General features: G+C 48.8%; 1 protein-coding gene across 3 annotated transcripts in view; it reads left to right on the forward strand.

The window, feature by feature from the left end:
* The first annotated feature begins 9150 nt into the window (after positions 1-9150).
* The window catches only part of LOC142467963 (cytochrome P450 2D20-like), a 30716-nt gene continuing 17348 nt past the window's right edge, over positions 9151-22518 (forward strand). Inside the window, exons 1-5 of one of the 3 annotated variants that reach the window (XR_012788538.1) lie at positions 9151-9894; positions 16004-16175; positions 18904-19056; positions 21549-21709; positions 22163-22336. Coding sequence is in view for 2 of the 3 variants with exons in the window: in XM_075574000.1 (XP_075430115.1) it covers positions 9682-9894; positions 16004-16175; positions 18904-19056; positions 21549-21709; positions 22163-22336 (873 nt within the window). In the remaining variant the exon portion in view is untranslated. Of the gene's footprint in view, positions 9895-15209; positions 15416-16003; positions 16176-18903; positions 19057-21548; positions 21710-22162; positions 22337-22518 lie in introns of those variants that run through there. The other 2 variants (XM_075574000.1, XM_075574001.1) reach the window with 2 other exon arrangements.

A 22518-nucleotide genomic window follows, 5' to 3' on the forward strand; every position in this document is an offset into this window, starting at 1 on the left:
ATGTGTACGTGTGTGTGTGTGTGTGTCTATGTGTGTATGTGTGTGTGTGTGTCTATGTGTGTGTGTGTGTATGTGTCTATGTGTGTGTTTGTGTATACGTGTGTGTGTTTGTGTATACGTGTGTGTGTTTGTGTATACGTGTGTGTGTTTGTGTATACGTGTGTGTGTTTGTGTACGTGTGTGTGTACGTGTGTGTGTGTATACGTGTGTGTGTGTGTGTGTGTGTGTGTGTGTCTACGTGTGTGTGTGTGTGTGTGTGTGTGTGTGTCCCTGTGTGTGTGTTGTGTCCCTGTGTGTCCTTTGGCCCGTCACTCCGCCTCAGGCCAATGAGAGGTGTGCGGGGGCGGGCCAAGGGACCAATGAGGTGGGAAGGGGGGGGAGGAGGTGGGAAGGGGGGGGGAGGAGGTGAGGAGGGGGGAAGGTGGTGAGAAGGGGGGGAGGGGAAGGGGGAGGGGAAGGGGGGGGAGGGGAAGGGGGAGGGGAAGGGGGGAAGGGGGGGAGGGGAAGGGGGAGGGGGGGGAGGGAAGGGGGAGGGGGGCAGTAGGAAGGGAGGGGAGGAAGAGTAGGAAGGGAGGGGAGGGAAGGGAGGGGGAGGGAAGGGAGGGAGGGGGGGGAGGTGGTGGGAAGGGGGGGTGGAGGTGGTGGGAAGGAGGGTTGGAGGGGGGAGGTAGTGGGAAGGGGGGGGGAGGTAGTGGGAAGGGGGGGGGGGAGGTAGTGGGAAGGGGGGGGTGGTGGGGAGGAAGGGGGAAGGGGGGGGAGGAGGGGGAAGGGGAGGGGGGAGGGGGGAAGGGGGGGAGGTGGTGGGGGGGAGGTGGTGGGGAGGTGGGGGGGAGGAGGGGGAAGGTGGTGGGGAGGAGGGGGAAGGGTGGGGAGGTGGTGGGAAGGGGGGGAGGTGGTGGGAAGGGGGGAGGTAGGGGGAGGTGGTGGGGAGGAGTGGGGAAGGGGGGGGAGGTGGTGGGGAGGAGGGGGGAGAAGGAGGTGGTGGGAAGGGGGGGAGGTGGTGGGAAGGGGGGGTAGGTGGTGCGAAGGGGGGGAGGTGGAGGGGAGGTGAAGGGGAGGTGAAGGGGGGGTGGAGGGGAGGTGAAGGGGAGGTGGAGGGGAGGTGAAGGGAGGTGAAGGGGGGGTGGAGGGGAGGTGAAGGGGAGGTGAAGGGGAGGTGAAGGGGGGGTGGAGGGAGGTGAAGGGGGGGATGAAGGGGGGGTGGAGGGGAGGTGAAGGGGGGGTGGAGGGGAGGTGAAGGGGGGGTGGAGGGGAGGTGAAGGGGGGGGTGGAGGAGAGGTGAAGGGGGGGTGGAGGGTAGGTGGAGGGGGGTGAAGGGGAGGGTGGAGGGGCGGTGTAGGGGAGCGTGAAGGGGGGGTGGAGGGAGGTGAGGGGAGGTGAAGGGGGGTGAGGGGAGGTGAAGGCCGCTCACTCACCCGTCCGGCCGCTCCCTCACCCGTGCGGCCGCTCCCTCACCCGTCCGGCCGCTCCCTCAGCCGTCCGGCCGCTCCCTCAGCCGTCCGGAAGCTCCCACGTGGATCTGAGGCGGGAGGCAGCTTGTTGTGGCCGCTCCCCCGCTGTGTCCCGGGCGCTCGCTCCCCCGCTGACTGTAGCGGCGCCGGGGGGGGGGGGGAGGGGAGGTGAAGGGGGAGGGAAGGGGGGTGAGGGGTGGGTGAAGGGAGGTGGAGGTGAAGGGGGGTGAGGGGAGGTGAAGGCCGCTCACTCACCCGTCCGGAAGCTCCCACGTGGATCTGAGGCGGGAGGCAGCGTGTTGTGGCCGCTCCCCCGCTGTGTCCCGGGCACTCGCTCCCCCGCTGACTGTAGCGGCGCCGATTAATAATGTTTAATAAGATTAATAATGTTTAAAACACACAAAAAACATATAAGGTAAACAAACCAAATTAAATATTAATAAATGTATTGCAATAAAGAAATCACGGTTGGATTGAAATATCCATGATCCTGGGACTCACATAATGGATACAGCAAGTAAAATACATATAAAAGGCATCTTTGAGCTAAAAATAAGCTAGATGAAATGGACCAGCAAAAGAAGGAGGCAAAAGTTACACATTTATAATGAAACAAAACCATATTGGTCCATTGAAAGCAGAAATCATGTCTAGTTTATAACAGATAGTACACATGAAACATCTTAGTTGGGGGACACGTTAGATTAACCAAAATGACACATCTGTAATTATCCCATCTTAGCATATCATATATGAATATATCTATATATAGAGAAGCATTTATCAAATCATGAATCTACTATATATTTCTGAAAGCACTGTATATCTGCATGGCCTGTGTCCCTAGCGGCAATCTCATTGGTCCCTTGGCCCGCCCGCCCCCGCACACCTCTCATTGGCCTGAGCGGAGTGACGGGCCAAAGGACACACAGGGACACACACACACACACACACACACCTCTCTCTCTGTCCTCTCCCCCCCCCATCACACTCACCTCCCTCTCCACTCACCTCCCTCCACCTCCTGCTCCACTCACTTCCCTCTCCACTCACCTCCCTCCCGCTCAACTCCCTCCACCTCCCGCTCCACTCACCTCCCTCTCCACCTCACCTCCCTCCCGCTCAACTCCCTCCCCGGCGCGGGGACAGGCAGTGGGCAGGGCAGCCTGCCGCTGCCTCCACTCACATCCCGCTCCACTCACCTCCCCCGTGCGGGGACAGGCAGTGGGCAGGGCAGCCTGCCGCTGCCTCTACTCACCTCCCGCTCCCTCCACTCACCTCCCGCTCCACTCACCTCCCCGGCACGGGGACAGGCAGTGGGCAGGGCAGCCTGCCGCTGCCTCCACTCACCTCCCGCTCCCTCCACTCACCTCCCGCTCCCTCCACTCACCTCCTGCTCCACTCACCTCCTCAGCACGGGGACAAGCAGTGGGCAGGGCAGCCTGCCGCTGCCTCCACTCACCTCCCGCTCCCTCCACTCACCTCCCGCTCCCTCCACTCACCTCCCTGGCGCGGGGACAGGCATTGGCCAGGGCAGCCCTACCGCTGCCACGCGGCACCTAAGATGGTGGCGGACGGAAGGACCCCTTCCCTCCCTCGCGGACTAACTAACATGGTGGCGGCCAGAAGGAGAGGTGAGTGTGTTGTGAGTGTGTGTGTGTGTGTGTGTCACAGCGTGACAGTGTGTGTGTGTGGGACACTGTGTGTGTGTCTGTGTGTTATACTGTGTCTCAGACACTGTAGAGTGGGGACCGGAGCTACACATGGGGGAGGGGGGTCAGGAGCGGAGAAAGATACAGGGGGAGTGGAGAGGAGGGACCCGTCAATTTAAAGCAATCAATCCCCCCTCCTGTCCACTGCCCCCCCCTCCTGTCCACTCTCCCCCCCTCCTGTCCACTCTCCCCCCTCCCATCCCCTCCTGTCCACTGTCCTTTCCACTGTCCCCCCCCGTGCCACTCTCCCCCCCTCCTGTCCACTCTCCCCCCCTCCCATCCCCTCCTGTCCACTGTCCTTTCCACTGTCCCCCCCCCACACGGCCACTGTCCCCCCCCCCCTCGGCCACTGTCCCCCCCTCCTGTCCACTGTCCCCCCCTCCTGTCCACTGTCCCCCCCCTCCTGTCCACTGCCCCCCCCTCCTGTCCACTGTCCCCCCTCCTTTTCCCCGTCCCCCTCCTTTTCCCCCATCCCCCTCCCCTCCTTTCCCCCCCCTCTCCTCCCCCCTCTCCTCCCCCCTCTCCCCCCCTCTCCCCCCTCTTCCCCCCTCTCCCACTCTCCCCCCCTCCCCCCCTCTCCCCCCCCTCTTCCTCCCCCTCTCCCCCCCTCTCCCCCCCCCTCTTCCCCCCTCTCCCCCCCCTTTTCCTAGCGCTAAATGTAACTCACGGGCAACGCCGGGTCTCTCAGCTAGTAATACATAAAAAGTTCAACACTCCCTAATGTGTCAACAGTTAGTCTCCCAGAGCTGATTTCAAGACACAGGGAAAACTACTACACCTGAAGCTGAACCAGGAAGTGAGAAGATTTTCCCTCCAAGAAACAGATAAGACTTTTATTCTTAAGAGACTGCTTATATCTGCTTATTTTCATGCTATATGTGTTGGGGCTGCGAGACATGCTTAACTAATGGAGATGTGAACTAATTGCATAGGATTTCACTAGAAATACTCCCAAGTGAATAAAAGCTTTGTTCCCCCCCTGTGTTTGGATGATTTCCTGATGAAAAGTAAAAGGCACAATAAAGCCTATTATAATTTCACCTTATAAAGTCTCCAATTGTGTACCTCTGTGAACGTCCATCTACATATCCCAAGACCAAATTAAATCAAATAGCAATGGGGCAAAACATTGGATCCTCAAAGAAAATACTTCAAGTCCCGTTCGGTATTCAATCCTTTAGGAATTAAAGTATCCAAAGATAAAATCCATTGTGCCTCCCTTCTATATAAGGCATTCATTCTATCCCCACCTCTGTAGTGGACCTGGACATGTTCAATGCCAATACATTTGAAATTAATAAGAGACCCATTCTGACATTCACTAAAGTGTTTTGAAACTGGATGCATATGATTCCTTTTGAGAATTAGTCTCATATGTTCCAGAATTCTAAGCTTGAACATGCGCGATGTTAAGCCAATATACCTTTTATTGCAACCGCATATCAGCATATATATTACATATTCCGTCTTACAGTTTATGAATGCATTGATGTTGTATGACTTGTTACCTTCCATATTTGTAAAAGTTTTTGATTTGAGTATATATTTACAGATTTTACATCGCCCGCAGGAATAGCAACCAACTAGTTTGGGAAAGAATTCTTTTTTTTATTTAAAGTTTTATCATTTCTAATCACACTAGGGAAACAATATTATCCAAAGTTTGTGATTTAAAAAAAACTAATTTGGGTTTCACTGTGGTGACATCTCTGAGCAAAGGGTCAATCATAAGAATTGACCAATGTTTATTTATGATTTTTCTGATGGCCTAAGCTTGCTTACTGAATGTTGTAATGAAATATGGAGGGTCCAAGTCTGACATGTAAACATTTTGTTCGTCTCTCCTCTGTTCACTTCGATCTAGGGACCGATGTATAAGATCCTCACTATTGTGATTAAGAGCATTCAAATGTGCTTTTAATAGAATCCTATGATCATAGCATCTAGATATAAAGCGATCTGTTAGCTCATTGGATCTCAAATGATAGTGCTCCAAATTTGAGCAATTGTGTCTTAGGCGTGTATACTGCCCGTAGGGTATACCCTTGAAAAGACTATGACTATGTCCACTGCTCGCATGCAAAAGTGTATTCCTTGAGTGTTCTTTGCGGAATATATCCGTATGTACTAATTGATCAAGACCCACAAAAAGTTTCAAATCTAAAAAATGAATATAATTGAAATGGTGTTGTGAAGTGAAAAGTAAATAAAATGTGTTCTGATTTGATATATTGAATGAACAAATTAAGCTCTTCAACAGAACCATTCCATATAAGTAGAAGGTCGTCAATATAACGACGATAGAAGTGAATGTGGTGTCGATAGGGGTTTCTATCTCCAAACACGGGGGATGCTTCCCACCAACCCATGAATACTTTTGCATAGGAACGTGCGAAGCAGGTTCCCTTAGCTGTCCCACGTGTCTGGAGATAGAACACCCCCGAAAACAAAAAATAGTTGTGTGTGAGCAAAAAGTGAATACAATCTAAAAGACAAGTGATATGTGCTGGTGATAACGAGGAATCCAATTCGGGAATATGTCTCGTAGCTTGGAGACCGTGTACATGTGAAATAATAGAATATAAAGAAGATACATCCAAAGTCACCCAAAGGAAATTGGGGGACCAGTGATAGTTGTGAAATAAAGTGAGAAGTTGAGACGTGTCCAATAGATGCGAAGGCAGTGTGTGAACAATACTTTGCAAATAATAATCAACATAAATAGACAGATGTTCACCCAGTGCCCCAGTGCCCCAATGCTAGAAACTATTGGACGTCCCGGTGGTGTGTTAAGAGATTTGTGTACTTTAGGAAGGTGATGAAAAATAGGAGTAATAGGATGCGAGCAGTGTAAATAGTCAAATTGTTTCTGAGATAGGATATAAAGATCTTTCCCTTCTTCTAATAGTTCATATAATTCTTTAAGAAATGTATTGGTTGGATCTGAATCCAATGAACTATAGGAGAGCCGATCATCGAGTTGTCTTAGGGCCTCTGCGTGGTAATATGTGCGGTCCAGAACCACGACAGCGCCACCCTTATCTGCATTTTTAATTACAATGTTGGTATTATCTTTGAGGGTGGTAATAGCCTTTCGCAGCTCTGATCGCAGATTATCTCCACGTCTAGGACATCCTGTAAATTGGATACCTTTAGACAATAGTAACAAGTCTCTTTGCACTGCCTGTTTGAAGAGATCAATTGCCGTGCCTTTAGTATTGTCTGGACAGAATTTGGACTTGTTTTGTAGGCCTGATGGTTTATGTCCCCAAAAAATTCATAACCGGATCTAACGGTTCTTTTTGTTGTTCTAATAATTCCATCATATCAATGAAGAAACAATGGTCTCGAAATGTTAACTGATTACATAGCCTTGCTGTAAAGCCTGAAACGTGTGGCAGGTTTTTTCCTGTCCTGTTTTTGTCTGTTTTTTGTTTTTTATGTAGTTCAATAAAAGATTTTCATTTTTTCACTTACCTGGTGAGTTGATGGTGCTTTTCCTGGACTCAGTTGTCTCGTACCAATCCCTTTCCTGCTCGTGTTCATTTGTTGATTGGATGGAAGCACAGTTGCGGTGAAGGCGCACCAGATGGGTCTTTGCTAGGAACCACGGGAAGACGCTGATACCTGCACGTGGAACCACAAGATCGGATCAGCCTGCGGAGCATTCCCAGACGGATCGGATGTTGTTATTTACTTCAAAACATCTCCGGCACTCGGGAGCTCCACAAAGCTTAACCGAAGAGGAGGACGTCACATTTCTTGCAGTGCCTTACACAGCAAGAGGGGTACAGTTATCCTGGATGGAGAGCCACATTCTGGACTGGGATACAGAGGTAAAATGATATATTTCCTCTGTTATGCATACCCTTACCAGCTTAAAAGATTAAAAGATCCAGCTGCTGTATACCCTGCTTGTGTTCATCTCCATATCCCTCATGGATCCAGCGCTATACCTGCCTTCACAGTCTAGCAACTGTTGTCCCTAACAAGATTATTGATTATTATTGATTATTGATCATTACATTAATGATTTTTGGGAAACGATTCCTTTTTTCCTTTACTATCTGTTGAGAGCTTTTAGTAGCTTTGCTTTACATACTTATGGTCTTTGGGCAGCCTGATTCTGGGGCCAGGTGGTTGGGTCTGCCCCCCCGGGGATGCAGGATGAAGCTGTGTATTTGGGGGCTGGGTTGGGTTTGCCCCTCCAGGGGGGTGCATGGTGAAGTGTTTAGGGTGAAATGTGACAGCCAAGTTAAACAGTATTGTAGGGGTAAATAGCTGTGATTTCTCCCCACTAGGTCAGTCAGCAACCCCTACCGTCACAGTGAAGCTGTGTATTTGGGGTCTGGGTTGGGTTTGCCCCCTGTGGGGTGTAGGGTGAAGCTGTGTATTTGGGGGCTGGGTTGGGTTTGCTCCCCCCCCTGCCGGGGGGGGGGGGGGTGCAGGGTGAATGTCACGGTAGATCAGGACTTTTAACACCATTTATATTTAAGGGATCAGTCACAGGGCAAAACACAGTAATGAAATATAATGAGGTTTATTTTGGATAAATCCTCAAACACACAGAAATACAAAATACAAAAATATACACACTTAGGGGTGTCTGGGGGATGAAATCTACCGTTCCTAGGGGCAAGGATCCACTTCAAATGGGTTTCCCCTGTCTGCTTCTCTGCTCCAGGATATCCAAGTGCTGCATACAGCAGCTCCTCTGAAATGTATCTCCACAATCCTTCCCAGAGATGGACTTCAGCAAACTCCACAATCCTTCCCAGAGATGGACTTCAGCAAACTCCACAATCCTTCCCAGAGGTGGACTTCTGATGGACTCCTGAGGGAATCTCCACACTCCCTCCCAGAGTGTCTCTCCCTCTGAGGGATAACTCCTGCTCTGACCTGCAGTGTTTCTTTTATACCTCTTGCCCGCTATGCTTTAACATTGAATAATGGTAGCCAGCCAAGAGAAACAGTGCCTGGGGCTCAGACCTGATAACTGATTCATTTAACTAATCCCCCACCTTTGTTCTTATCTATTTCTATGGAGAGCTTCAACTGAATGAATTACTTAGTCTTTCTCCCTAGAAATAACAATAACAGTGGAATATCTCATTTACTTTCTTGCATGTTAATTCCATCACCACACAATACCAACTACTGTATCTAATCTGGGAGCAACTGTTAACGCATGTATACATGCAGACAAGGTAATTATGTAAATACAGGACTTGGCATTACACACAGTTAGCCCAAATCACGTCATGAAATAATTCTAACTGGGGGAAGGGTTGTCACAAAGAAAAGAATACATGCTTTGAAATACATTCGTTCAGACAATTTACACATTCCCAGTTCTTTTCAAGATGTTAAAGACATTTGGCTGGATGAAATATTACTAGGACAGCCTGGTTACACAGTGTTGTAGGGGTAAATAGCTGGGATTTCTCCCCACTAGGTCAGCCAGCGACCTCTACTGTCACAGTGAAGCTGTGTATTTGGGGGATGGGTTGGGTTTGCCCCCCCCCCACAGGGGGTGCAGGATAAAGCTGTGTATTTGGGGGCTGGGTTGGGTTTGCCCCCCCCCCCGGGGTGTAGGGTGAAGTGTGTATTTGTGGGCTGAGTTTGCCCCCTGGGTGGGCTAGGGTGAAGCTTTGTATTTGGGGGCTGGGTTGGATATGCCCAATAGTAAAGTGAAATAATTCACTTTATCTCCCTGTGCCTCAGACACCAAACAATAGATTGTAAGCTCTACGGGGCAGGGAACGTGCGCCTGTGACAAACTGTGTACAGCGCTACACAAGAAAAAAACTATTGTTATTCAGCGAAGCAATGAAGGCGGCAAAGCTGTTAATAACTTTCAATACGAATGGCATCGCCACTTTAAGACTATTAGGGTCATGTTCGGTGAGAGAACAGGAAGCAGGAATTCTTTTGTGCAGCCAATGCAAAGGAGAGGCAGAGGCCCGGCATGGGGCCAGAGCTAACATAAGGGCTGCCCACGGCCCTTGTCCCCCCTTTCACCTTCACCCCCTGCACCTTGCCAGCAGGCACGGGACCAAATGGGGTGGGAACTGTAGACGGGGTATTTAGCCGGGGTCCCTGCTCCTGGGGCATAGTGCATAATGATTTCTGAAATGTATCTGGAGTTACATCTGTGTTATTCTGTAATTAGGGTTTAAAGTTCCTTATGGGTATTGGGGAGATATGCACGGTGCTGGGACAAGCACATTTAGATGGGATTAAAGGTCTGGAATGGACAAATAATGGCAGAGATCTAAAGCGAGTGCGGTAGAAAGCAGTGTGTGTCTGATTACAGAAACGTTGGAGTTGAGAATAGTTGGCTGGTGTTGGGGAGGAGTGGCCATGTACATCAACAAACTAGGGCAGTTCCAAGACTAGAGATCCCTGAGAGTGGGAGAGACAGAGAGTGGTGGAGGTGAGCAGTGAGCAGTTAGGAGAGACAGAGAGGGGTGAAGGGGAGCGGTTAGGAGAGACAGCGAGAGTTAGAGACAGAGAGTATGGCCTTGCAGTCAGAGCCCTGGTCTGTGCTCCCTGTGTCCTTATCTAAGGCCTCCCTACTGGGCATCATCTTCACCGTCTGTCTTCTGCTGCTGGACTTCATGAAGCGCAGGAAGACATGGAGACGGTTCCCACCAGGACCTCCCTCGGTGCCCTTTGTGGGGAACATGATGCAGGTTGACCTCCAAAACCTCCATGTCTCCTTTAAACAGGTAAGTCTGATTAACCCATTAGCTGCCAGACTAGCCCGCAACGCATTGCTTTGCACCCTCCTCTGGTACTCTAGGGGTTAATATACAACACCAACAATTGCTGATACTTTTGATAACATATATACTGTATGATATGGACATGTATGTTTGCATATATATATATATATATTTGGATTTATATTCAGCGCTTTACAATATAGTCACTATAATGCAGGGAATTGTAATACAGTATAACGGATAGGGTGAGGAATATCTGCCCTGAAGAGTTTACAACCTAATTCCGAGATCCACAGAGCTCCGTTATCGCCTTCAAGATGTGCTAATTTAAGGTAACGCATCGTTAACGGAGTCTCTGGAGCTCACTAAATCAGCGTTAAGTGCTATTTTCAGCCGTAACGGGGACACTTGTGTTACTATAATGGGCATTCGTGCTAATGATATGCATGACCTCAGAGCCTGCGATGCGGCGCCCCCAGCCCCTTCCTCTAAGGGCTCGTTCAGGGTGCCAGCTGAGGACTCGGAGGGAGGGCGTGAGGGAGGCAGTGCTGCAGTTTGCTGGGCGACATGTGATTATCCCTCAGCAGCAGACTTTTCAGCGTTGGGGAGGGGGCGGGGTTACACACGGCAGGGTAAGTATCCAAGTTGCAGTCATGAAATCATTCTGAAGAATGATTTCATTGGCTGCCTTGGTCCCTGTGACGCTGCTTCAGCTCCAAAAAACGAAATTTTCGTTTACTGAAGCTGTCGTCAGCGGCAACTCCTGGCTTCGGAGGCAGGGCAGTTGCTACCTTGACAACAAGTATTCAAATTGAATACTTTGTTTCTCACTGCAGCAAGCACGTCAGCACGCCCTCCCTCCGAAGGCAGCACCCTGAACGAGGCCTAAACATCCCGCAAATAAAGCACAAAGGTCTGGAGGTTGGATAACCCTGCCTACCAACAGGTAAGGCCAATGTTGCTTAAATCATGACCTTTTAGCTGGGACCGTTCCAAGTCCCAGCCGCTCGGCGAGATGGGCCTCAGGTACTCAAAGCACAATGAGCCCTTCCCACCATGCCACTGCCAGGGTCTACCGTAACTGAGCCCTGTCTGGCAAGGTTACCCAACACTTACCCCCCAACCAACCGCAACCAATGAGGCTATTTAACTCATTAAACTAGCCCCGGATCGTCAGACCCGCAGGAACCCCTCCAGACCCGATCTGAAGGAACATTAACCGAGTCACACTGTTTAACATGCAACCATGCGAACGGACTAAACCCACCCCCTATTGGGGTTGAAAAGCACTCCTACCTCTCGCTTGCGTCCCTGCTTTTGCCCTTGCGAGAGCATTCGCCTGCAGGTGGGGGCTTCCCCGACAGGATGAACACTCATGCCGGTGTAACCGTTGACCTTACACTGGCCCTTATTAAAGGCCCAGCAACAACCCTTCCTCCTGCCGCCTGCCAGGCCAGAAGATGACCTGATGTCGGACACCCGAGGATGAATGCCGTCTTCCCCATTGTTATGAGCTCAAGCTACAAATCCATATCTTTAGTATCCCAAGATTATTGATGGCGGACACCCTTTTTTTGTCGGATCTTCCCATTATAGTTCCACCGCGCCATCCTACTATACTTCCGCAGTGCAAATCTGGTCACAGAGGGATTGGCCCGGACCCAGGGGCTAGCTCCACTACCGTGTCTCCTCCCGCAAACTGCCATTCGCTATATAATGGCGCTGGTGGAACCTTCTCCAACCACCAGACCCACTGGCATGAGGAATTCTGTATAACCAAATCGCTACCTGCGCTCCACCACCGGGATGAATCACCTCCAGTCGTCTTGCTGCTGGTCACCTCGCCGCCATCTTTATATCTTCCCAGTCAGCCACAGAGCCCCTCGCGTGGCCACCGCCGCTCCGACTGCATTTGTGAGTGCACCCGTGCTTGCGCCCAGCGGAACACTTGGGGCGACCACCGAGTGTCCTGCTGGGCACACTCAAAAATGCCGTTGCAGCAGCGGCCAAGCAAAGTGTCCTGCGGATTGTATGGGAGGACATTTAAAGATGACGACGAGGTGACCGGCAGCAAGATGACCTGCGGTGAGTCGTCCTGGCGGGGAGCACCAGTGGCAATTTGGTCGCAGCGAAATATCCTATTCTGTGGGGAAGTGACCCTCCTAAGATCTTGAAGTTGAAGGGGTATTCTCTTACCCATTGATGGGCCAGGTGCCGACGAGCTCCGCCTCTTGCGCCCTGTGATGATCCACTGCCGGCTGAGTGTGGAGCACATCCAATGCTCCCAAAATCCCCGGCAGCACCGTTGTCCTCGTGATCTGGGCAGCACCTTGGAGGAGGCCCAGTGTGCCGGTTTGTGCGACCCTCTGACAATGCCCCCAAGTGATGTCTCAGAGGACCCACCTGAACCTCCTCCCGTGGCTCCCATCACACCAGACAGCCCCTGAAGGTGCTACTGCAGCCATCCTTCCACCGGGGGCTGCGCCTCGAGCTGCAGCCGTCGTACTATCTCCTGAAACTCTGCCATGGCCCTGCAGGAATCGCCTATCTCCTCACTGCCCACCTATATCTCCTCACTGCCACCTATATCTCCTCACAACATGGTCTGGAACTACAACTCTGCCTTATCCTCCTCTCTTGATCTACATGCCCCGCTTTCTCTTTGCCATCCTCACCCTTCTAACCAAGACCCTGGCTTAATTCCCACACGCGCATGCTGCGTTCCTCCACTCGTTCCTCTGAACGCCTCTGGAGGAAATCTCACTCACTCGCAGACTTCCTTCACTACAAATTTATGCTATCCTGTTTCAACTCTGCCCTCTCTCATGCTAAACAAATATACTTTTCTTCACTATTCAACACGCACAAATCTAATCCATGTCGACTCTTTTCTGTCTTTGACTCTACTCAATCTACACTCAGCTGCCTCTTCTTCTTCCTCCATCACACCTCAGGACTTTGCTGACTATTTTAAAGAAAATATGTAATCCATACATCAGAACATTCCCTCTGTTTCCTCGTCCCTTCCTACACTGCTTCCCAATTCTCCTCCTGCCTTCCTTGACTCTTTTTCCGCTGTTTCAGAGGAGGATGTGTCACTGCTAATCTCCTCCTCTCCCTCTACCACTTGTTAACACCTCCTTCTCCTCTATCGATCTCTCTGTGGGGGTACCACACGGCTCAGTCCTGGGACCTCTTCTCTTTTCTCTGTACACACTTTCTCTAGGTGACCTAATCACATCTCTTGGGTTTAAATATCACCTCTATGCTGACGACACTCAAGTTTACTTTTCAACCCCTGACCTTACACCTGCTGTACAGACCAAACTTTCTGAATGTCTCTCTTCAATATTATCCTGGATGTCCCTCCGCCGACTTAAACTTAACATGGCAAAAACCGAGCTCCTCATACTTCCTCCCAAACCTGGCCCTACAACCTCCTTGCACATTACTGTTGGTAGTACTATCATTCACCAAGTAGCCCAAGCACGCTGCATAGGGGTCACACTCGACTCCTCTCTCACATTCGCCCCTCACATTCAAAACATTTCTAAAACTTGTCGCTTTTTCCTCCGCAATATTACAAAGATACGCCCTTTCCTCTGTTGTTTGACTGCTAAAACTCTGACTCAGGTCCTGATTCTCTCCCGTCTCGATTACTGCAACCTCCTGTTGTCCGGCCTTCCTGCCTCTCACCTGTTTCCCCTACAATCTATCCTAAATGCAGCTGCCAGAATCACTCTACTCTTTCCTAGATCTGTCTCAGCATCTCCCCTCATGAAATCCCTCTCCTGGGTTCCGATCAAATCCCGCATCTCACACTCCATTCTTCTCCTCACTTTTAAAGCTTTACACTCTTCTGCTTCTCCTTACATCTCAGCCCTAATTTCTTGCTATGCTCCATCCAGACTCTTGCGTTCTGCTCAAGGATGTCTTCTCTCTATCCCCTTTGTATCTAAAGCCCTCTCCCGCCTTAAACCTTTTTCACTGACTGCCCCACACCTCTGTAATGCCCTTCCCCTCAGTACCCGACTAGCACCCCCTCTATCCACCTTTAAGACCCACCTTAAGACACACTTGCTTAAAGAAGCATATGAATAGCACCGTGGATATTCTGAACACATGATACATAAAGCTTGGCCCCCTGCAGACGCACTTTCCAGAAAAACCCTACTACTGTCTCTGTACGTTCTCCCTCCTCACCACTTAGATTGCAAGCTCTTCGGGGCAGGGACTCCCTTTCCTAATGTTACTTCTATGTGTGAAACACTTATTCCTGCGATGTCCGTGTGTTACTGCTGTAAAGCGCTGTGTACCTGGATGGCGCTATATAAAGATATACATGCAGTGCGCACACAGAGAGAACTTTGTACTTAATGCAGAATTTGATAGGAAGCCAGGAGAGGGATTATGGAAGGAAATCAACAGTCCAACATTATGTGACAGTGGGTGGGGGAGTGGGGAATGTGGATGGACTGGGCGCTTCCCAATTAATATTAGATTGGTGTAATTAGTGACACACCTTAGATACACACAATAAACCTTACACCACAAAGTGATAATAGAAATAAAAGTGTACAAGTGCAGCTCAACTTCTTCTGGTGGGACAGTTCCAAGTCCCAGGATGTAGAATTTTCTTTTCTTGGGGTTGAGGAGGAGCGCAGGATAAGTTCATGATATGTGAAAAAATAAAAATATATATAGTGCAGATGGTAGATCACTGCTAAAAAGATAATCAATAAATGAAATGAACTCACAAAAATCATATTGTATTACTGCATGTCAGAGATCCATCCACGAAGCAGTGTGCGAAACGCGTAGAGTTAGAGTTTGGAGAGAATCTGCTCACTGAAGGACTGGCAATCTACTGCTGACACCAGACCCATTTTGGCTTCCTGCCCTCACCTGTGACGCGAAACCGGAAGTGACGCGACCGCAGAGACTGATGCGGAACTACACTGTGAGGTGTAAGTGAAAGTGAAGCACCGGGCAGCAGCCTTACACTCCACCACCCTTCTATCGGCGGTTCTCTCCACCACCCTTCTATCGGCGGTTCTCTCCACCACCCATTGAATTTATGGAAAATGTGAGTTTCCTTAACATTTGTGACTAATACATATTTATAGTTTATACAGTATGCACTATTTGTGGTTTCTTTCACTTGCATATCATCCACTCCACTGAGAGGCATCCTGACCCCAGCTACACAAAGGGCTCCAGTCAGAGAGAGATGGATCTCTGACATGCAGTAATACAATACGATTTTTGTGAGTTCATTTCATTTATTGATTATCTTTTTAGCAGTGATCTACCATCTGCACTATATATATTTTTATTTTTTCACATATCACGAACTTATCCTGCGCTGCTCCTCAACCCCAAGAAAAGAAAAGTCCAACATTATGCAACACATACTAACTCAGGAGCCCCACGTGTAATCCTTACCGGCCCCTCGACAAGTGCTGGAGCATTACTAACCCCATGCAAGAGACTGACAATGTATCCCTTACTGCGGGTAACAAGTGTACGTCCCTCCCCAGTGAGCGTGAGTGAGAGGAAGTCCGGAGTGATACTGTTGGCCACGAGTTTCTGACAAGTACCCACTATGTCTGTGTCCATCCACGTCCAGCCTGCACCCAGCACAGGCCTGAGATACTGAGCCCTGCCAGTGTATATACGTAGTTACACCCACACCCAGTCTGCACCCACCCAGCACCCTGCACAGGCCTGAGATACTGAGCCCTGCCAATGTATATACATAGTTACACCCACACCCAGCCTGCACCCAGGCAAGCTGAGCGCGGTTCAAAGTAATTATTTTTTGTTTATGTAAGCGCTAAGCGTGGGTGAGCATGTGTGCCCGCGCACCGCGATTTCGGGGACGTCAAAATTTACATTGTGAGAAGAAACCTCGCCAAGCACAGCACGGTCAGCGTCAGCGTGGTCGGAGCCTTAGGAAGATAATTACACTGATAAGTTGTTTAAAACATTTTGTTGGCCACAAAGGACTGAAGTTCTTACCTGTAAAACCGGGCACGACACTGGCATTAGTTCCTTTCGGGCCTACGTGAAACTGCCCGTTTAATGGATAAATTGCTCTTTTCGTTCACAGTTAACCAAACAGTACGGGGATGTGTTCAGCCTTCAGTTCTGTTGGCAAAATATAGTGGTGTTGAACGGGTTTGAGGTCATGAAAGAAGTTCTGATCAATCAGTCTGAGGACATAGCGGACCGGCCCCGATTTCCCGTCTATGAAGCTATTGGGTTCTCTGAGAATTCAAAAGGTAAGGCGATCGACTCACACATCCCCCTGTATCATACAGTAGGTTCTAGCCAGGGCTGCCGACAAGTGGGAACAGCTCCTGGGCCCGACTTCCAACTGGTCGCCTACCTCGCTGATGGAATGAGCCACCAGTCAGGGTCCAAAATGACGTCCCACATACCCCTTTCCCCCACCTGCTCGACGTCTCAGTCGGGGACAGCAGAGGTAAGTGTGGTTCACGGTAAAGGGTAAATAGTTAAAGTCTGTGAGGATCCCTAGAGATCCAATATACCGGCACAGCACAAGAGATAATCAAATAAAAGTGGGTTGTTGGGTCCATCCCATAAATATATATGTTTGTTTGTGTGTGTGTGTGTGTATTTTGGACCCAATAAACCATTTTTTTGATTATCTCTTGTGCTGTACCGGTATATTGGAACTCTAGGAATTCTCACAGACTATATGTAGCGGAGTTTCCCCCACCCTCTGGGAGATCACGTTACCATGTGTGGTGGTGTGGTGCATACCTGCTGGCTTACAGTAGAGCTGAGTCTCCGCCAGTGTTGTTGGGGAGAACAGGACAGGACTACCTTCTGGGGTAGTAACTGATTCTTTCTCAGGCTGCGGTCCCAGTGCATTCTACAGCGCACAAGCACCGCCCCCCAGTCAGCCTGGTCCCAGTCTCTACCTCCGCGCGGAAGGTGCAGCCGCGCTCTACGACGAGTTCTCTCAAATATAAAAAAAATGTATTTGGAACTCGCGACGGAGGCGTGGCCACGCCCGCGCCGGCGGCTCAGCCGATGAGGGTGAACCAGCCGCGTGAGGTCATAGCCACGCCCTTGCAAAACCCCCCACCCCTCCCCCTCTTGTCGCAATCTCTCCCTCTCTCCCAAGACCGCGATCTGCAGTGAAGCGCTGTGCACGCGCCGCCCCCGCCGGATGCGCATGCTACGGTGCTGACTTGGACTGCAGCCTCACGGTGACAGGGCCTCTATCTCTTGCAGGCCCCCAGGAGACAATCCCTGCAGGAGAACTCACTTCCACTCCCTCTGATTGATTGCACACCAGGCCGGAGTATATTTAAACAGGAACAGTTTATTTGCTGCCGCATACACAGCATACACTTCCACTCCTTTAGGGGAGGGAATATAAAGTGACAGAGTCCCGCACACCTGTTGTGGTGAGACCAGCCTCTTTCAAGGGGGTAGAGCAGTGATTTCCAACCTTTTTTGTTTGGAGGAACCCTTGAAGTATTTTGAAAAATCTCGGGGAACCCCTATCTGGCTGACACATAATAGGTTCGACAGGGGTCACTCACAAAATTTCACACCTCATGAGCCACCTCTATTTCCCACAATCTACCATCCGTCTCACTAACTCTCCCTCCCTCCCGCCTTGCATGTATTTATCCTTTGCGTCTCACTCTTACTCCTTCCTTTTCCTCACTCACTCCCTCCCACCTCCCTTTTCTCACTCATCCCTACCTTCCAGCAATTACCCCACTCTCACTCAATCCACCGTACAAAATACATACCAAAAAATCCAACCGCCGGGGGGGGGGGGGGGGGGGAGGGGAGTGTCTGTGGTCCGTGGTCCATAGGAGGAACCCCTGAGACTGCTTCAAGGAGCCCCAGGGTTCCACAGAGCCCTGGTTGGGAATCACTGGGGTAGAGGCACTGACTAAATTTGGTAGTGCAGCCCCTTGAGTCTAAGGGAAGAAGATACTAGGTCTGAGCCCAGGATTGGGCAGAACACAGACCTATTCCCACCTCATCCCGTCATTCAAGGGAGCTGCTTCTGTGGGGAAAACCCAGAATTGTTCCTGTCACTGCCTGCACTGTTACCAGGGCTTGCATGACAGGGAGGGCAGACTGGTAGCCAAAACCAGACATGGCTCTATCTATCTCAGTATCTATCTATCTATATCTATATATCTATACTGTATACCTATATCAGGGCGTCTTGTATATATGTACATATCTGTTGACACGTAAAGAGAAATGTATTAAGGTAGAGAGATGTGGTGGAGAGAGACTAAGGGGAGAGAGAGATGGAGAGACACGGGTGGAGAGAGAAGAGAGAGAGAGAGTGAGCGAAGGAGGGGAGAGAGATGTTGTGGGAAAGACATAGTTATTCTAGTATTAAATGAAAACTAGAGTGGAATTTGGTGACTCTTACAGGTCCTGGTTACTGCTAATGCGGGTTTGGGTCCTGCAGGATCACAGCTCAGAGCAGTGCAGGAAATCTTGTACCCATAGGGGTTGCAAAGTGAATGTAAATATGGCCCCCGGGAGCTTTCAACCTCTAGTGACTGAAATCAGTGAGGTTTGGGACTAAACAAATCAAAAATTTTAATGGGAAAAGTGCTACCTGATTGGGTGGTGCATGCGAGAGTAAGCAGGCACATTTGCCTTGTGAACACTTTACTGCAGGCTTTGGGGCCTTGCTCTTCCCCACCTGTGGCAAAAATCCAGACTCCGCTTTCAACCTCTCTTCCAAAAGACTCGTCTGTTGGTGGAATTTGTAATCTTCATATTCAATCCCCATATTTGTACCTTTTCCGTGTCAATATAAGAAATGACACGTATCTCATGAACGGGGGGGGGGGGGGGGGCAGGCAGGAGGGGGTCCTCAGACATGGGGAGGACCACGGATTAGAGCGCAGTTTCAGGTAGACTGAAAGAAAAAAAGGCCAGCAGGCAGAACCGCTCCTCTAACACAAGACGAGTCACTATTTTCCATGTCCACAGGTGTCGTGTTGGCACATTATGGCAGAGGCTGGAAGGAGCAGAGAAGATTCTCCCTGTCTACACTGAGGAACTTCGGGATGGGAAAGAAATCGCTGGAGGAGAAGGTGATCGAGGAAGCCGGGTATCTGTGCTCTGCTCTCCAGTCTGAGCAAGGTAACCAAACCAACTCCAGGTCACTGGGTGATAACGCTCGGTAGTGCCCATGAGCTATCAGCGAATGGGTTTAACTTGTTTATGAATGACCTTGAGGTTGGCATCGAGAGCAAAGTCTCCATCTTTGCTGATGACACTAAATTGTGTAAGATAGTAGAATCAGAGCAAGATGTAATGTCTCTACAGATTTACTTGGAGAGACTGGAAACTTGGGCATGTAAATGGCAGATAAGGTTTAATACAGATAAATGTAAGGTTATGCATTTGGGAAGTAAGAATAAACAGGCGACTTACAAATTAAACAGGGATAAATTAGGAGAATCCTTGATGGAGAAGGATTTAGGAGTGCTTGTTGAAAGCAGGCTTAGCAATAATGCTCAATGTGATGCAGTGGCTGCAAAGGCAAACGATCTTATCTTGCATTAAACGGGGAATGGATGGAAAGGAAGTAAACATAATTATGCCCCTCTTTAAAACATTAGTAAAACAAGACCTTGAATATGGAGTACAGTTTTGGGCACCACTCCTTAAAAAAGACATTATAGAAGTAGAAAAAGTGCAGAGAAAATTAATAATAGGAATGGATGATCTGATTTATAAGGAGTGTCTAGCGAAATTAGATTTGTTTGCATTAGAAAAGAGGCGTCTAAGAGGGACTATAATAACTATATACAAATAATTTCAGGGACAATACAAGGAGCTTTCAAAAGAACTATTCATCCCAAAGGCAGTACAAATGACACAGGTTCATCCCTTAACGTTGGAGGAAAGGAGATTTCACCAGCAACAAAGGAAAGGGTTCTTTACAGTAAGGGCAGTTACAGTGTGGGATTCATTACCCATGGAGACTGTGATGGCAGATACAATAGTTATGTTCAAATAAAGGTTGGACATCTTTTCAGAAATGAAAGGTATACAGGGATATACCAAATAAGTAAACATGGGAAGGATGTTGATCCAGTGAGTAATCTGATTGCCAATTCTTGGAGTCAGGAAGGAATTTATTTCCCCCTTATGAGATTTCATTGGATGATATGACACTGGTGTTTTTTGTTTGCCTTCCTCTGGATCAATATACTGTAATAACAAATATAGGATAAAGTATCTGTCATCTAAATTTAGCATAGGTTGAACTTGATGGACATATGTCTTTTATTAACCTCATCTACTATGTAACCCCTCGTTTTTCTATGTCCCCAGACTGATGCCTGTTGCTGAGGTGGAGTCTTGAGTCCTTTATTTCTAAATGATATGCCACATGTGGCTCGAGTGCGGACAATGGGAAACAACTTAAAAATAGCTAATTTCCCAATGTTAAAGAAAGTAGTTACATGTGGACTGAGTTGAAAGAAAAGTACAAATGTAAATCGAGGTTTAAACTTATATCTAGATTGCTCAGGCTCAAATGTACCTTCTGTTTCATTAAGAAGCCCGCCCATATCATTTAGAGTTTCAAGTTTCTTCACATACCAGTCTGAAGAAGACGTTTCCATGTATTGGAGAAACTGGACTTTGTGATCCAAATAACAGTGCGACAAAGTATGGCAAAGGCAAATTGTCTGTATCCCATAAAATCCCGAATGTTGGAGTCAGGCATAAGAATGCATTATTGTGATTGAACAGATTTATGAAACCCACTTGATCATGTAGATAATTTGCATAAGAACTCACACTCACAATTTTAGTAGATGCCACATTGAGGGCTGAACGCCAAGTGGTATTGTGGTTCGATATGGTGGTTGTAGGATATGCACGAAACGCATTAGCGTTTACTATGCCCTTATTTCCTGATACTTCCCATCCTTCCAATAAATTGTTTTTAACCATTTTTTTGGTTGTGCTGAATGCCACTTTTTTCCGGTTGCTGTGCGCCGCCTTTTCTCTCCTTGGGATCAATTTGCTTCCATATATTGGTTGTTTCCAGCATTGGTTTCCTTGAAAATAGAAATAAATCCGTAATATATTGAAACTTATCCAATCAAGTCGTAGGCACACAGGACTCCATACCAGCCTTTGGGCTGAGGTTCATGTATTTTCCCAAAGGTTGATGACGCTCAGGTTTGTGGATGATTGTACTTCACCGACCGGCACTGTTGACTGTCATCTGTTTCTTTGATTCCGTGTCTGGCACGCCCATCGGCCTTGATTTTGTGAATTCCTTTCCACTTTGCCGGGTTCCTTTCTGCCTATAACAGGTCTGGATGAAGGGTGTCCTTGATATAAAAACATTCTCGACACATTTGAATTGCTTTTATCCGCATCCCCAACTGAGGAGTCACACTCTGAAGTAGTGTAATTAACAGGGTTATCAGATTCTGCACGACCTATCCCTCCCTACATTTCTTATTTTTATTATCTTTGATTTTAAATTCAAAGTCATTTAATTCACTTTGTAGAGTTATTACATGTACGGCGGCTCAGAGTTTGGGCCATGCTTGTGCTGGGTAATATCTGATATATTGTGTCCTTTTTTGTTGTTGCTGTTATCACAGGGCGTCCCTTTAACCCACATTTGATTGTAAATAACGCTGTCTCAAATTTAATTTGCTCCATCGTGTTTGGCAACCGATTTGAATATGACGATGACAAGTTCCACAGACTGCTGCATCTTTTTGAAGAGGCCATGAAAGCGGTGTCTGGTCTTTTCGTACAGGTGCGGACGAACAACATAACGTCAGTATTTCCAACCTAACTACTCCATGTCATGAGATGGGATATTTTTATGTCATTTGTATTGAAACAGACCCCGAAGCCCACAGTAGAGTGTCCACATGGCTCACCCCAACAGGTAGCACATACGGTCTTATCAGACAAAGAGGCAGATTCAGTAGGGGGAAGTGCGCCGAATCTGGCGTTAACGCTCATTGACGCGCATTAATGATAGGGTGCATTAACTGGTACCGGCGCTTGCTAAATCTGCCACAAACTGTCTTATCCGGAGCCTCTCTGATGACGCTCTTCAAACCCCAATGATATCGCACAGGGTTACGTTGATTCTGGGCTTGAGTTTTAGTTTTTTTTAAACTTTCTCATTTGAAGGTGACCCATGATTCAGCTTTAACATCTCTCCATTTGGTAATGAATAACATGCGCTGTGTTTGTTTAGGTCGTCAATGCGGTTCCTTTGTTATGTCACGTGCCTGGGCTGCCTCAGATGCTTTTTAAACCTCACATGCGTATGCTGGAGAATCTACAAGAGACTATCTCGGAGCATCAGAGAACCTGGGATCCGAACTGCACGAGGGATTTAATAGACGCCTTCCTGCTGGAGATGGAGAAGGTGAGACCGTGATATAGAGGCGTCCCATTCATGTGAATGTGTCTAAACGGGAGGCAGCGGCTCTGCTCGCACTACTCAATGTATCCCTGCCCAGGGGCAAAGCTGGGGCCCGCGCATGTCTAGCTACGCCACTGTCCCTGCCCTTTTAGCTTTCCCTCATGAAGTGTCCCTGCTGCCATTTT

This window comes from Ascaphus truei, chromosome 17, assembly GCF_040206685.1.
Source record: "Ascaphus truei isolate aAscTru1 chromosome 17, aAscTru1.hap1, whole genome shotgun sequence".
In the NCBI taxonomy this organism is placed as follows: domain Eukaryota; kingdom Metazoa; phylum Chordata; class Amphibia; order Anura; family Ascaphidae; genus Ascaphus; species Ascaphus truei.